The sequence below is a fragment of the Acipenser ruthenus genome, chromosome 55 (assembly GCF_902713425.1).
Source record: "Acipenser ruthenus chromosome 55, fAciRut3.2 maternal haplotype, whole genome shotgun sequence".
In the NCBI taxonomy this organism is placed as follows: domain Eukaryota; kingdom Metazoa; phylum Chordata; class Actinopteri; order Acipenseriformes; family Acipenseridae; genus Acipenser; species Acipenser ruthenus.
In genome coordinates this window covers 1,560,746-1,574,003 of record NC_081243.1, presented here as the reverse complement: position 1 = coordinate 1,574,003, position 13,258 = coordinate 1,560,746, and the positions used below count along the sequence as shown (strand labels likewise).

Genomic DNA, 13,258 nt, shown 5'->3' with positions numbered 1-13,258 from the left:
CCTGTCTGCATACAGCATGCCTTTTAAACCTGGGATAATTCTGGTTGCTCTTCTTTGCACTCTTTCTAGAGCAGCAATATCCTTTTTGTAGCGAGGTGACCAGAACTGAACACAATATTCTATGTGAGGTCTTACTAAAGCATTGTAAAGTTTTAACATTACTTCCCTTGATTTAAATTCAACACTTCTCACAATATATCCAAGCATCTTGTTGGTCTTTTTTATAGCTTCCCCACATTGTCCAGATGAAGACATTTCTGAGTCAACATAAACTCCTAGGTCTTTTTCATAGATTCCTTCTTCAATGTCAGTATCTCCCATATGATATTTATCATGCACATTTTTATTGCCTGCATGCAATACTTTACACTTTTCTCTATTAAATGTCATTTGCCATGTGTCTGCCAAGTTCTGAATGCTGTCTAGATTATTTTGAATGACCTTTGCTGCTGCAACAGTGTTTGCCACTCCTCCTATTTTTGTGTTGTCTGCAAATTTAACAAGTTTGTCTTACCTGAATTTAACATGGCTGTCTTACCCGAGTTGTTGCCCTTGTTTTGATGTGGTCTCTCTTCTTTTTTTGTTTTCTCCCCCCTTCCTTTCTAGTTTAATTGCTTCTGAACCTCCTCGAGGATCCTTTCTCCGAGTAGATTGGTTCCCTTTTTGTTTAAGTGCAGTCCATCCCGCCTATATAGATAGTCCTTGTTGTAGAATGTGCTCCAATGTTCAAGAAAGATGAAGCCTTCCTGTGTGCACCACGATTTCAGCCATGTTTTGGTCTGAAACGTGTGCTGTTTTTACAGACTTGAATTCCATCCAGAATGTCTGCGCACAGTTGATTTCTTAGATCTGTTTTTACAAGGTTAATTTGGCTGTTGAATATTTCTATGGTAGTGAACCCTGGATGGATTCGTGGACTGATCTGCTTAAATTATATGTAGTGTGGTTCTGGTATGGTGCACTGATTTCACTGCTTAGATGTTGCTAATTATATATTTAAATCCTAGCTATTTCAATTAAATATATACCTGTAGATCTATTTATGGTATTTAAGGTTAATTCTACAGTTTGCATATTAAGTGGGTTTTAGTTACTTTATTCAGTACTGCTATTAATAATATATATCCTGTTTAAAGTATCGAATGCTTTAAATGTGATATATCTATTTACTGTATTAAGATCTTTTATTGAAGGGGAAATTTAAGGTCTGAATTTAACAAAAAATGAAGGGGTATATTTATTGACAACACTATGTAACACAATTTTTGTTCCTAGGTAGTAAGTGTTCTTTCCTAATTGCTTATGCCTCAAAAGTACAGAAAATGGCTATTATTCCCCACAAACTTTGTTTTTGTGACCAGGCGAATTTGTGTCTTTTCGTTCACATAAAGTCAGAAAAAAACAACATATGAATCCAAATTAACATGTATTTATACTAAAGTAATACAAAAATGACTACAAAAGATTTAGAAGTGAGTAGTTTTTCGAGATTTACGATTATACTGTAAATCACTTTCACGAATCAGCCCCCAAATGTAGTCTCCCATCATCTTCTCGTTATACTGTCCTTGGTAGCGGCGTTCAAAGTCCAGTATATCCTGGTGGAAGCGCTCGCCTTGCTCCTCCGAGTACGCTCCCATGTTCTCCTTGAATTTATCAAGATGAGCATCAAGGATATGGACTTTGAGGGACATCCTACAGCCCATTGTGCCGTAGTTCTTCACCAGAGTCTCAACCAGCTCCACATAGTTTTCGGCCTTGTGATTGCCCAGGAAGCCCCGAACCACTGCGACAAAGCTGTTCCAAGCTGCTTTCTCCTTACTAGTGAGCTTCTTTGGGAATTCATTGCACTCCAGGATCTTCTTTATCTGTGGTCCGACGAAGACACCAGCTTTGACCTTTGCCTCAGACAGCTTAGGGAAGAAGTCTTGAAGGTACTTGAAGGCTGCCGACTCCTTATCTAGAGCTCTGACAAATTGTTTCATAAGGCCCAATTTGATGTGCAGTGGTGGCATCAGCACCTTCCGGGGGTCCACCAGTGGCTCCCACTTGACGTTGTTCCTCCCCACAGAGAACTCGGTCCGCTGTGGCCAGTCCCGCCTGTGGTAGTGCGCCTTGGTGTCCCTGCTGTCCCAAAGGCAAAGATAGCAGGGAAACTTGGTAAAACCGCCTTGGAGACCCATCAGGAATGCCACCATTTTGAAGTCTCCTATGACCTTGATGCCATCTCAGAAAAATGCAGATATGTATCCACTTAGGCAGCTGGAACTAAACTGAACTGGTGGGCTTAAGGCCCCTGTATTTATACTACTATTTATATTACTGGAAAGTTCTAGAAAGTTCTAGAAGTTACTCCAAGTTTACTCAGCACTGAATCTATCTGGAATGTTCTGGAAAATAGGTTAATTTCAAAATATCACTGTCCTGGTCACAAAAGCAAAGTTTGTGGGGAATAATATACATTTTCTATACTTTTGAGGCATAAGCAATTAGGAAATAACACTTACTACCCAGGAACCAAAAAAAATAATAATTGTTACACAGTGCAATTATTTCAGCGCTGTTAATTAAATGAAACATTATTATTATTTATTTCTTAGCTGATGCCCTTATCCAGGGCGATTTACAATTGTTACAAGATATCACATTATTTTTACATACAATTACCCATTTATACAGTTGGGTTTTTACTGGAGCAATTAAAGTACCTAGCTCAAGGGTACAGCAGCAGTGTCCCCCACCTGGGATTGAACCCACGACCCTCCAGTCAAGAGTCCAGAGCCCTAACCACTACTCCACACTGCAACATAAAATTCCATTTAAAAAAAACCCCCAAAAAACGTAAATAGATTTGTTTATTATATGTTAGACTATTGTATTTACTAAGACAGTTATTAAGTATACACATTGAAAACCATTGCTGTTTACAAGTGTGTTTCTGAACGTGGCCCCTCCCGTGAGCTGTAACTAATTTGACTGTTTCTCTCGGTGTGCTGTTGCGCAGGCCTTACATGTTGGAAGCCACATACTATTGGATTGTGATTTTCATAATTGCATTTAGTATGTTGTACTAATAATTATTGAATGCTAGACATTCTTAAAATGTAAAACACTTCTTCTTCTTTTTAATAACTATAATCTGTGACAAACTGGCTGTGTAATAAAATACCTTGACTTTGATTCTTGTCTCCTCTCCATTGTGTTGACCAAACCAACCACCATCCTCTAAGTCAATTAACCTGGTATTAAGAATTCTGGGGTAAAGCTAAAATCTATAAATACTATTCTGGGCATGGCCCCCTCCCAGTGCAATAGTCGGTTACTGGTTTGTCATGTTAAAGGCATCAGATTGGGTTTGAGGGTTAATTTGGTAACATTAATCTTTCCTGGGGTATTTATTATATCCTGTGTAACTTACCTAATTAGTTTATTGTTTAGTCTTGTCAAAAATAAATACACCCAGTCTAACTGGTTTCACAGGCTATTAGAGCAATGTGGAACAAATACCTAACTGGTCCTGCATAATGTGACCCTGCCTACCTCCCTCTTACTTAAATGGTGCCGCATAATATCCGGAGAGAGTTTTGGTGACCTGCTGTGTTCCTATTGCTGCTTCTCCTCCTGTTGCTTTGTTTCTCAATTCAGATACATTAGTGTACGATCAGGACCCGATTAACCCCTCTTCAGAGGACCGGACATGGCTGCAACAGATATCACCCTCAACAGGAAACCTCCTCTCTCGTCTTCTAATAAGAAGATGATTTTATTTCTGCTTCTCGTGGGTTGTTTCCTCTATATATCCTGGCTGCAGGTAAGATTGTCTTTTACTCTGTCCAGTAAATCAACGCTCCCCCTGTATTTTTATCATTGAAGAAGATCTAGTGGAGGTGGTCGTATGTATGTTTATCACACGTCACATTTCACCATAGACCTGGAGAATCGCTTATTCAATTGTCATGAAACTTGGCATTACAATTATTTAGCAGAGGTTATTGGGGTGTCAGATTCTGGGGATATTGGGGGGTGTCTGTCCGTACATTCATCCATCTGTATGACACACATTTTTGCTGAAAATAGTATACATTTTTTAAGGAGGCTCCCCTCTAATGTATTTTAGCAAAATTCATAACAACGTTTAGATAATACATTGTTCTAAGAAACCTAGAGCTCTGAAAGTACTTGCTGTTTATGCATCTGTTGTATGAATGGGTATGGCTTTAGAACCAAATGCTCAGATTTAAAGTAATAAACCTTGGAAATATTTCAGCTGTGGTTGGTCAGATTATGTTTGTATACATTCATCTTCCATTTGGCAAGAACTGGACTGCTTGTCTAAACAAACAGATAAAGACATCAATGGAAAAATCTGTTGAAATACAGAAACACCAAAATTATTAAACAGAGAAACCCGTAGACACAATAGGACTAGCTCAAACATTTTTTATTTAATCCTAGATAAATGCAAGTACCGGATTGAAATGAAAGTTACATACAATAAATATTCTACAAATAGTAATTCAAACTTCATGTTAAAACCTGAGTTTCTATCATGTGTGTGTGTGTGCATTAGTTAAAATGAAAATACTGGAATATGATAGAATCCCCCACTGCAGCTCCAATAGTGGAGAATGACTCATATCATTTCACTCTTGCAGCTTGGTAAGTGGTTTGACAGACCACACCTGTTACCTCCCAGCCCAGGATTACATGATACAGCCACACTTACTGAAGCAAAAGTCAATGAAATATTGCAAGCGCTGAAAAGACACGTACCTGCAGTAAATCAGACTCAATTGGAACTCACCAGCAGTGGCGCACACAGCCTGGTCACCTTAATGAACCCAAAGGAGAATTACTGTGTGGGAGAGATGGTCAGTGTCCGAGTGGAGATGAACGACTTCCGGGGCAAACCCAAGACATACGGAGGAGACTTCATTCTGGCTCGGATCCATTCTCCAGAGCTGAAAGCAGGAGCGGCCGGCGTGCCTGAGGATTTCAACAACGGGACCTACCGCGTCAACTTCACCTTGTTTTGGCCGGGCAGCGTGAAAGTTTCGGTGCTTCTGATGCATTCAAGTGAGGTGGTTTCCGCGTTATGGCGAACCAGAGAGTTTGGAACTGATAAATTTATTTTCACAGGCACCTTTCGTAACAGCACGCTACAGGAGACATCTAGATGTGACATTCATCTGAGCACAAATGAAACTGTCTGCGAATTCAAAGACGAGAGGAACCAGGAATTGTTTTTCTGTTTCAAACCTAAAACACTGCCGTGTGAGACCCTGCATTGCACAACATCGAGGAACAGTGACGCGTCCTGTCTAACTGATGCTGAGAAACAGCTCCTGAAGAGGTTTGATTTCTCTTTATAAAGTTTATATTTCTAACTGCTTACAAACAGTGATCTAGTCATTATTAACAATGGAGATATACAGTACCATATAACGGTTATTAGGTACTGTGAAAGGGATGTGGGTGCACTGATTTATTTTTGCCCGCAGAGGGCACTGTTGTCTGTGGCCTCAATACCGACAACAGTAATCAGGACCGCAGGGTCACCAACACAGGTCAAAACAGTTACAGTTCAAGTGCACATGCAAGTGCTGAAAATAATATTCCATAACAAAAGGTGAAAGCAAAAGAGAAAATCAAATACAGTAATAAAACCACAGTGTTCCATAGCCTCTGCTATTCAATGCGGCTTAAGGTAATGAAATACTGTAATTAAATGTACCATATACCAAACTTCAAATCAAATAATTAAATTCAGTACAAGTTTGACACATTACAGAACTTTAGGAATCATTACATTTCAAAAACTATGTTTCTACACTTTTGGTACTTGCTGTTAAGGCATTGCAATAACGTGCAATTGAATAAAATAAAAGGTCTTAGCTGCTCAATAACATAAGACGGGATCTCCAGCCCTTACTGATGAAATGGAAGAAAAATCAAGAACGAGGGGACTGTTTGAATTTGCTTAACTGCAACAATTTAAAGCCTGGCATGCTAACGTGTCTATGAAAAAAAGAACTGCGCTCGCAGATGAGATCCGGGCAAAACTTTTGGCTTTAATAAAAATAGCGTTGTTTAAAATTGTCCCCTTACCTTATTAACACCTGAATTTAAGTTTGTTTTTCTGTTAGGCACCATCACACAGCAAGAGGACTCTTAAGTAGGCAGAGAGAAAACAGATAAACGTGACTGCAGTTTATTTTAATAAAAAACCCGGATTTGTTCAAATACAGGGAATTGAACAAAAAAAAAACTGAAAACGATGCTTCCTTCTATGCAGTTTTCATAAAACAAATAACAGACACATTACTTAAATTGCATATGAGGGGTGCAGAGATTGTAAAGCTTCCTTATCTTGCATTACAAGAATGGGTAGCTGTCTTCAGCACCACAAGCAATTTGTTGTAAGATTTAAGTAGATCTGAGCAGTTTTAATGCCTCATCCAGGTACTTCTTCCTCATCCGGCTTTTACCCACACTCAATTAGGTGCAAGTACAGGTGCATGTATTTATTAAGTAACCACTATGTAAAGACAGTAATTGGAGACACTTAATGTGAAGTATTACCAAATAATGTAAACTCATCGAGAGTTTCTGGTGATATATAAATCAGGTGTCTTGGTTTTTTATTTCTTGTTAAATCAGTTTTTCTTCTTTTTTGCTGAAGGTCTGCAGTCGGTGTGAAAATCCCAAACGATTTCAAAGACATGACCGTGGGAGATTGTAAAGGTACGCTCGTTTTCAGATTCGTTACATTTTGTGCTATTGTTTCTGTAATTAAAATGATATTATTATTATTATTATTTATTTCTTAGCAGACGCCCTTATCCAGGGCGACTTACAATCGTAGGCAAAAACATTTCAAGTGTTACAATACAAGTAATACAAGAAGAGCAAGAAATACAATAACTTTAGTTCAAGCAAAGTACAAGTGTGACAAACCACAATTCAATAATACAGCAGATAATAGTGATAGTTACATCAGGATATGATTAAATAGTGATAGTTACATCAGGATGTGTTTAAATACAAAGTACTACAGGTTAAAAACTTGGCAGATTACAGTATTCTGAAGTACAGGATTAAATGCAGTAAAATAGGGGCTGATAAGAGCAAAATAAAGCACATTTACATGAAGGGTGATAGTGTCCCAGGATACAAACAGAGGAGTTCTACAGGTGCTCTTTGAAGAGGTGAGTCTTAAGGAGGCGCCGGAATGTGGTCAGGGACTGGGCAGTCCTGACATCTGTAGGAAGGTCGTTCCACCACTGCGGAGCAAGGGTGGAGAAGGAGCGGGCTTTGGAGGCAGGGGAGCGTAGCGGTGGTAGAGCTAGTCTTCTAGTGCAGGCGGAGCGGAGAGGTCGAGTGGGGGTGTAGGGAGAGATGAGGGTCTGGAGGTAGCTGGGTGCAGACTGGTCAAGGCATCTGTAGGCTAGTACAAGAGTCTTGAACTGGATGCGAGCGGTGATCGGGAGCCAGTGGAGCGAGCGGAGTAGTGGAGTAGCGTGGGCGAAGCGAGGCAGAGAGAACACTAGGCGGGCAGCAGAGTTCTGGATGAGCTGGAGCGGACGGGTGGCGGACGCAGGGAGGCCAGCCAGGAGGGAGTTGCAGTAGTCTAGGCGGGAGAGTACCAGGGCCTGGACCAGGAGCTGGGTAGCATAGTTGGTGAGGAAGGGTCGGATTCTTCGGATGTTGCTCAGGAAGAATCGGCAAGTGCGTGCCAGAGTGGAGATGTGCTGGGAATAAGAGAGGCAGGGGTCCAGGGTGACTCCAAGGTTCTTAGCTGAGGAAGAGGGAGAGAGTGTGGTAGATTCCAGAGGAACAGAGATGGAGAGATCAGAGGAGGGGGAGGAGGAGGGAAAGAAAAGGAGGTCAGATTTAGAGAGGTTGAGTTTGAGGTGATGCGAGTGCATCCAGGGGGAAATAGCAGACAGACAGGTAGAGATACGGGAGGAGATGGTGGAGTCAGAGGTGGGGAAGGAGAGGAAAATCTGAGCATCATCAGCATAGAAATGGTATGAGAAACCATAGGATGCGATGAGGGGGCCCAGGGAGCGGGTGTAGAGAGAGAACAGGAGAGGACCCAAGACTGACCCTTGGGGGACTCCAGTTAAGAGAGGGTGAGGTGTGGAGGTTGCTCCACGCCAGGTTACCTGGTAAGTGCGGTTGGAGAGGTAGGAGGAGAACCAGGCCAGAGCAGTGCCAGAGATCCCCAGGTCAGCAAGAGATGATAGTAGAATAGAGTGATCAACAGTGTCAAAGGCAGCAGAGAGGTCGAGGAGAATTAGGACAGAGGAGAGAGAGGCAGCTCGGGCACATTTAAGTGAGTTGGTGACAGACAGGAGGGCGGTTTCAGTAGAGTGAGCAGAGCGGAAGCCAGATTGGAGAGGGTCAAGCAGAGAGTGGTTGGACAGGAAAGCAGAGAGCTGGCGGTGTACAGTCCGCTCGAGGGTTTTGGAGAGGAAGGGTAGGAGGGAGACAGGACGGTAGCTCTGGAGGGAGGTGGGGTCGAGGGTAGGTTTTTTGAGGAGGGGAGTGATAGAGGCTTTTTTGAAGGCAGAGGGGAAGATACCAGAAAGTAGAGAGGTGTTGAGGAGGGAGGAGATGAAGGGGAGTAGAGCAGGAGCAGCAGCTTGAAAGAGGTGAGTGGGGAGGGGGTCCAAGGCACACGTGGTGGGTTTGTGACCCTGGAGCAGGGAGGAGAGGTCAGAGTCTGAGAGGGGCAAGAAGGTGGAGAAGGAGGGTGAGTTAGTAGGGGTTGCAGTGGGTGTAGGAGTTGGAGCGGGAGGGGGTGCGGGGGAGGGAGAGGTGTTAAAGAGTTTGCGGATATCTGAGATTTTAGAAGAGAAGAAGGAGGCAAAGTCATCAGGGGAGATAGAGGAGGGAGGAGGAGGGGGGGGAGGGTTAAGGAGGGAGGAGAAGGTAGAGAATAGTTTACGTGGGTTGTTAGTGGAGGCTTGGATTACAGATTGGAAATAAGCACATTTAGCAGAGGAGAGAGTAGAGGAGAAGGAGGAGAGGAGAGTGCGGTAAAGGTCTAGGGCAGCAGGGAGTTTGGTTCTCTTCCATTTCTTTTCAGCAGATCGCAGTGTGATTCTTGCCGAGCGGAGCGCAGAGGAGAGCCAGGGATGGGGAGGGGAGGGGCGAGCAGGACGGGAGGTGAGGGGACAGAGGGAGTCGAGGGAGGAGGTGAGTGAGGAGAAGAGGGTGGAGGTAGCAGAGTCTACGGAGAGTTGTGAGAAGGAGTCGATAGGAGGGAGGTGAGAGAGAGCAGTGGAGGCAAGGACAGAGGGGGAGAGAGAGCGGAGGTTACGGCGAGAGGTGACAGTGGGGGTAGGAGGAGCAGGGAGAGGGGGGAGAGACAGAGAAAAAGAGATGAAATAGTGATCAGAGAGGTCCAGGGGGGTGACAGAGAGGGTGGAGGGGCAGCAGGCCCTGGAGAAGGTGAGGTCCAGTTGACGGCCAGCTTTGTGGGTAGGAGGGGACGGAGAGAGACAGAAGTCGAAGGAGTGCAGGAGAGGGAGGAATCCAGCAGAGTGGCTGGGGTTGGAGAGATGGATGTTGAAGTCACCCAACAGGACAGTCGGGGTAGACAGGGAGGGGAGGGAGGAGAGTAGATAGTCGAGTTCATCCAGAAAGTGAGTGAGAGGCCCAGGGGGGCGGTACAGAACAATGAGCAGGAGTTGACAGGGAAAGGTTAGTTGGACTGCATGAAATTCAAAGGTAGTGACAGAGAGGGAGATGAGATCGGAGGGGACAGAAAAGAGTAAGGAGGGAGAGAGGAGGAGACCCGTCCCACCTCCCCGTCCAGTGAGACGCGGGGTATGGGACAGGACGTAGAGAGAGGACAGGGCAGCAGGAGTAACAGTGTTATCAGGGGACAGCCAGGTTTCAGTGAGAGCAAGGAAATCGAGCGAGAGGTGGGAGGCAAAGGCAGAGATGAAATCAGCTTTTTTTAGCAGAAGAGTGACAGTTCCAGAGTGCACCAGAGAGTGTGCGGGAGGGGGGGGAGAGGCAGAGAAATGAGGTTAGAGGGGTTGGAGGAGCAGCAGCGGAGGGAGGGCAGAGGACGAGGACAGGAGGACAGAACAGGGATGTGAGAGACAGTCATAGCAGGACAAAAGGCACAGTAGGAGCAGTAGGGTGGAGGGTACAGACCTGACTAGTAGAGAGCTTCTTCTAGAGCTCCGTTAGGTTAGGATCTATTGGAGCAGCGTCTCAGTGCAGGCCTCCCCTCGCTGGACTCCCACAGCTAGACTCCTGGCTCTTTTGTTGAGGCTCTTCTGTTGGCTGGCGCGTCTGGCTGGCGCTAAAATAGGCTGCTTAATATATATAAAAAAACAACTGCGTGGAAACCAATCAGATAGCAAAACAACTTCTATTCAATTAAACCACTCACCTGGTACTAATCACACACCAACTCAGCTAATTCAAACCCCACATTTATAACATTTAAATAAGTAAGACTGAGCCTGTAATTATCAAAAAAATGGCACAGTCTGTTCCCCCTCCCCTTTTCAGTATAATGGTTCAGCTTGCCAGGCGGCTGTGTGGTCCAGTGGTTAAAGAAAAGAGCTTGTAATCAGGAGGTCCCCGGTTCAAATCCCACCTCAGCCACTGACTCATTGTGTGACCCTGAGCAAGTCACTTCACCTCCTTGTGCTCCGTCTTTCGGGTGAGACGTTGTTGTAAGTGACTCTGCAGCTGATGCATAGTTCACACACCCTAGTCTCTGTAAGTCGCCTTGGATAAAGGCGTCTGCTAAATAAACTAATAATAATAATAGAACACCTCATGGAAAGATTTGGGTCCTGGCTAAAGTGAGGATACAACTCAGGCAATATTAGGGTCAGGGTCAGTATGAGCAAGGAAGTGGTTCAATGAGGACAAGAAAATAACATAAAAGCTTGTTCCGTTGAGATCACAAGATACGTTATCTTAGGATCTTGACGTTTCAGATGTTATCTTGTGATCTCAACCTAGCACTTTGAAAAGTTAAGATCTTCAGAAAATGTACCTAATATAGTTGACTTTTTTTCTCCTTGTCCTTAATAAGCCCCCATAGTCCCCTCACGTCTCATCCCAGAAGCAGTGTAACCATAATCTTCTCAACACTTCTGTTATTAGGTCGTGTTCCACAAGCTGCTGGGAAGTGTGAGCTGGGAATGAGCTCTCCTACCCCCAGTGGATTTTTCCATTCAGGCAGGTGGAGTTCATCCTATTGCAGAATGAGAAGCTTCCAAAATGTGAGCGACATGAACCAGTGCCTTCAGGGGAAACAGGTTTACCTGCGGGGGGACTCTACAATGCGCCAGTGGATTGAATATTTCGGATCAACATTAAAAAGTAATTCAATTTCTACTAAAGCGCTGGATTGTCCTGTTTAGCGTTCACTGTGATGACACTGTTAATTTGGTTTTGAACAAATCCATGTTTACACTGGAAAAGCACATCTCCAATCTGGAATCAGTGTAAAATTCCAATCAGTAAATGAAAACAGAAACGGGGTGATTCATAATTCACACAACATTGTTGACGCATCGCAAGGGAAACATTTGGCTTGGTTCATTAATGTCAACGTTTAAGTGGAATTGAAAACAATGCAAATTAACAACGTTGAGCACATTATGAATAACCCTGTATATGAAAGAAAACGAGTAGCGGTTACAGGACTTTTTTTTATCTCAGCATCTTAAATTGTATTTCAGAATGCCATCCAAATTGATTGCAATATATTCCTACAAAGGTATTTTGGAATACATTGTGGAATATACTGCAATATGTTTAACAAATGTGTTAATTTGTTTTAGAATACAATTGGCATGATTTAAAATATGTCTAATTTCAGCTGGCTTTTTGAATATTACAATATATCTTTTCTAAAATATATCCAGGAATTATATAAATGTTTTGCCGTGTTTTGGCAAGATTTAATTGTGAGAATTTTGTTGTATGTCTCTTGGATCGACCCCTGGAGTCCAAATCTAATTTGTGGGATAGTTGGCACAGGGAATATGAGATTATTATTGATGCCTTTCCTTTTTTTCAGATCTGAAATGCTCTCATAGTTCTGAGCAACATGCATCCAGAACTGCTTCAGACAAGAAGAGAAACATAACGATGAGCTGGAAAAATCATGGCTTTCCTTGGGTGTCTGTTAACTCGTTCTTCATTACAAAAGGGATGTACATATTTCAAGAACTGGACAGACTCGCTGGTGGGGAGAACACTGTTGTAGCTATCTCTGTTGGTCAGCACCTTCGTGCTTTCCCTTTGAAGCTCTATGTTACAAGAATGGTGATCATCAAGCAGGCTGTCACAAGACTTCTTCAGAGGAGCCCTTTAACCAGGGTGTTTGTTAAATCAGAGAACACCAGAGAACTCAAATCTGAGATGGTGCGGATGAGTGACTGGCACGGTTATATCCAGAACCTGGCTCTGAAGGAGGTGTTTCGGGGGGTGAAAGTGGGGTTCATTGACGCTTGGGACATGACTGTTGCTGCAAACACATTCTCCATTCACCCTCCAAACAATATTGTTAAGAATCAAGTCACTTTGTTTTTGTCATACCTATGTGATGATTCATAATATGGCTTGTAGTATTGACATATGTAGGTTGACAGGTAAATGTAGTGCTGGATGCTACAGTTGTTCAGTTTTGTCAGAAGACATTGATGAGCTGCAACGAGACTTTTTGGAAAATGCTTGGTGCTGATAGGCTGAAACAATATGCACCCACCCTCACATGGTCCAGGCTATTCCACTGCCGACCGTGGATGGGAGTTCCCAAGGGGCGGCGCACAATTAGCTGAGCGTCGCCTGGGGGGGGGGGGGGGGGTTAGATCAGCCAGGGTGTCCTAGGCTCACCGCGCACCAGCGCCCCCTGTGGTCTGGCCGGGCGCCTGTGGGCTTGCCTGTAAGCTGCCCAGAGCTGCGTTGTCCTCCGACGCTGTAGCTCTTGGTTGGCTGCATGGTGAGTCCGCAGTGTGTAAAGAAGCGGTCGGCTGACGGCACACGCTTCAGAGGACAGCTGTCTTCGTCTTTGCCGCTCCCAAGTCAGCGCAGGGGGTGGTAGCAGTGAGCTGAGCCTAAATACAATTGGCCATTTCAAATTGGAAGACGACTAAAAAAAAAATTTAAAAAATGGATGCGCAAAAAAGTATGTGAAATGTATCCACCCAGAATAAATCCACTCACATTTGGCAGTTGATAATTTCTAGTCCTGCAATTCCTCCAAAAGAGA

At 43.7% G+C, this 13,258-nt stretch overlaps 1 protein-coding gene across 1 annotated transcript; it reads left to right on the top strand.

The window, feature by feature from the left end:
* Positions 1-2,526: 2,526 nt before the first annotated feature.
* On the top strand, positions 2,527-12,811 carry LOC117401764 (NXPE family member 1-like). The gene is made up of 5 exons (XM_059017105.1): positions 2,527-3,811; positions 4,656-5,353; positions 6,683-6,744; positions 11,143-11,361; positions 12,065-12,811. The coding sequence occupies exons 1-5, from the start codon at positions 3,698-3,700 to the stop codon at positions 12,601-12,603; spliced, it is 1,632 nt and encodes a 543-aa protein (XP_058873088.1). The 5' UTR covers positions 2,527-3,697; the 3' UTR covers positions 12,604-12,811.
* The last annotated feature ends 447 nt before the right edge of the window (positions 12,812-13,258 follow it).

What these genes read in the sequence shown, in the direction of transcription:
- LOC117401764 (XM_059017105.1), top strand. Translation starts at nt 3,698, where the DNA reads ATGGCTGCAACAGATATCACCCTCAACAGGAAACCTCCTCTCTCGTCT. An exon ending in GAGAAACAGCTCCTGAAGAG is followed by an intron (nt 5,354 to 6,682) that starts GTTTGATTTCTC and finishes TTTTTGCTGAAG; the next exon opens with GTCTGCAGTCGGTGTGAAAA. An exon ending in GACCGTGGGAGATTGTAAAG is followed by an intron (nt 6,745 to 11,142) that starts GTACGCTCGTTT and finishes TTCTGTTATTAG; the next exon opens with GTCGTGTTCCACAAGCTGCT.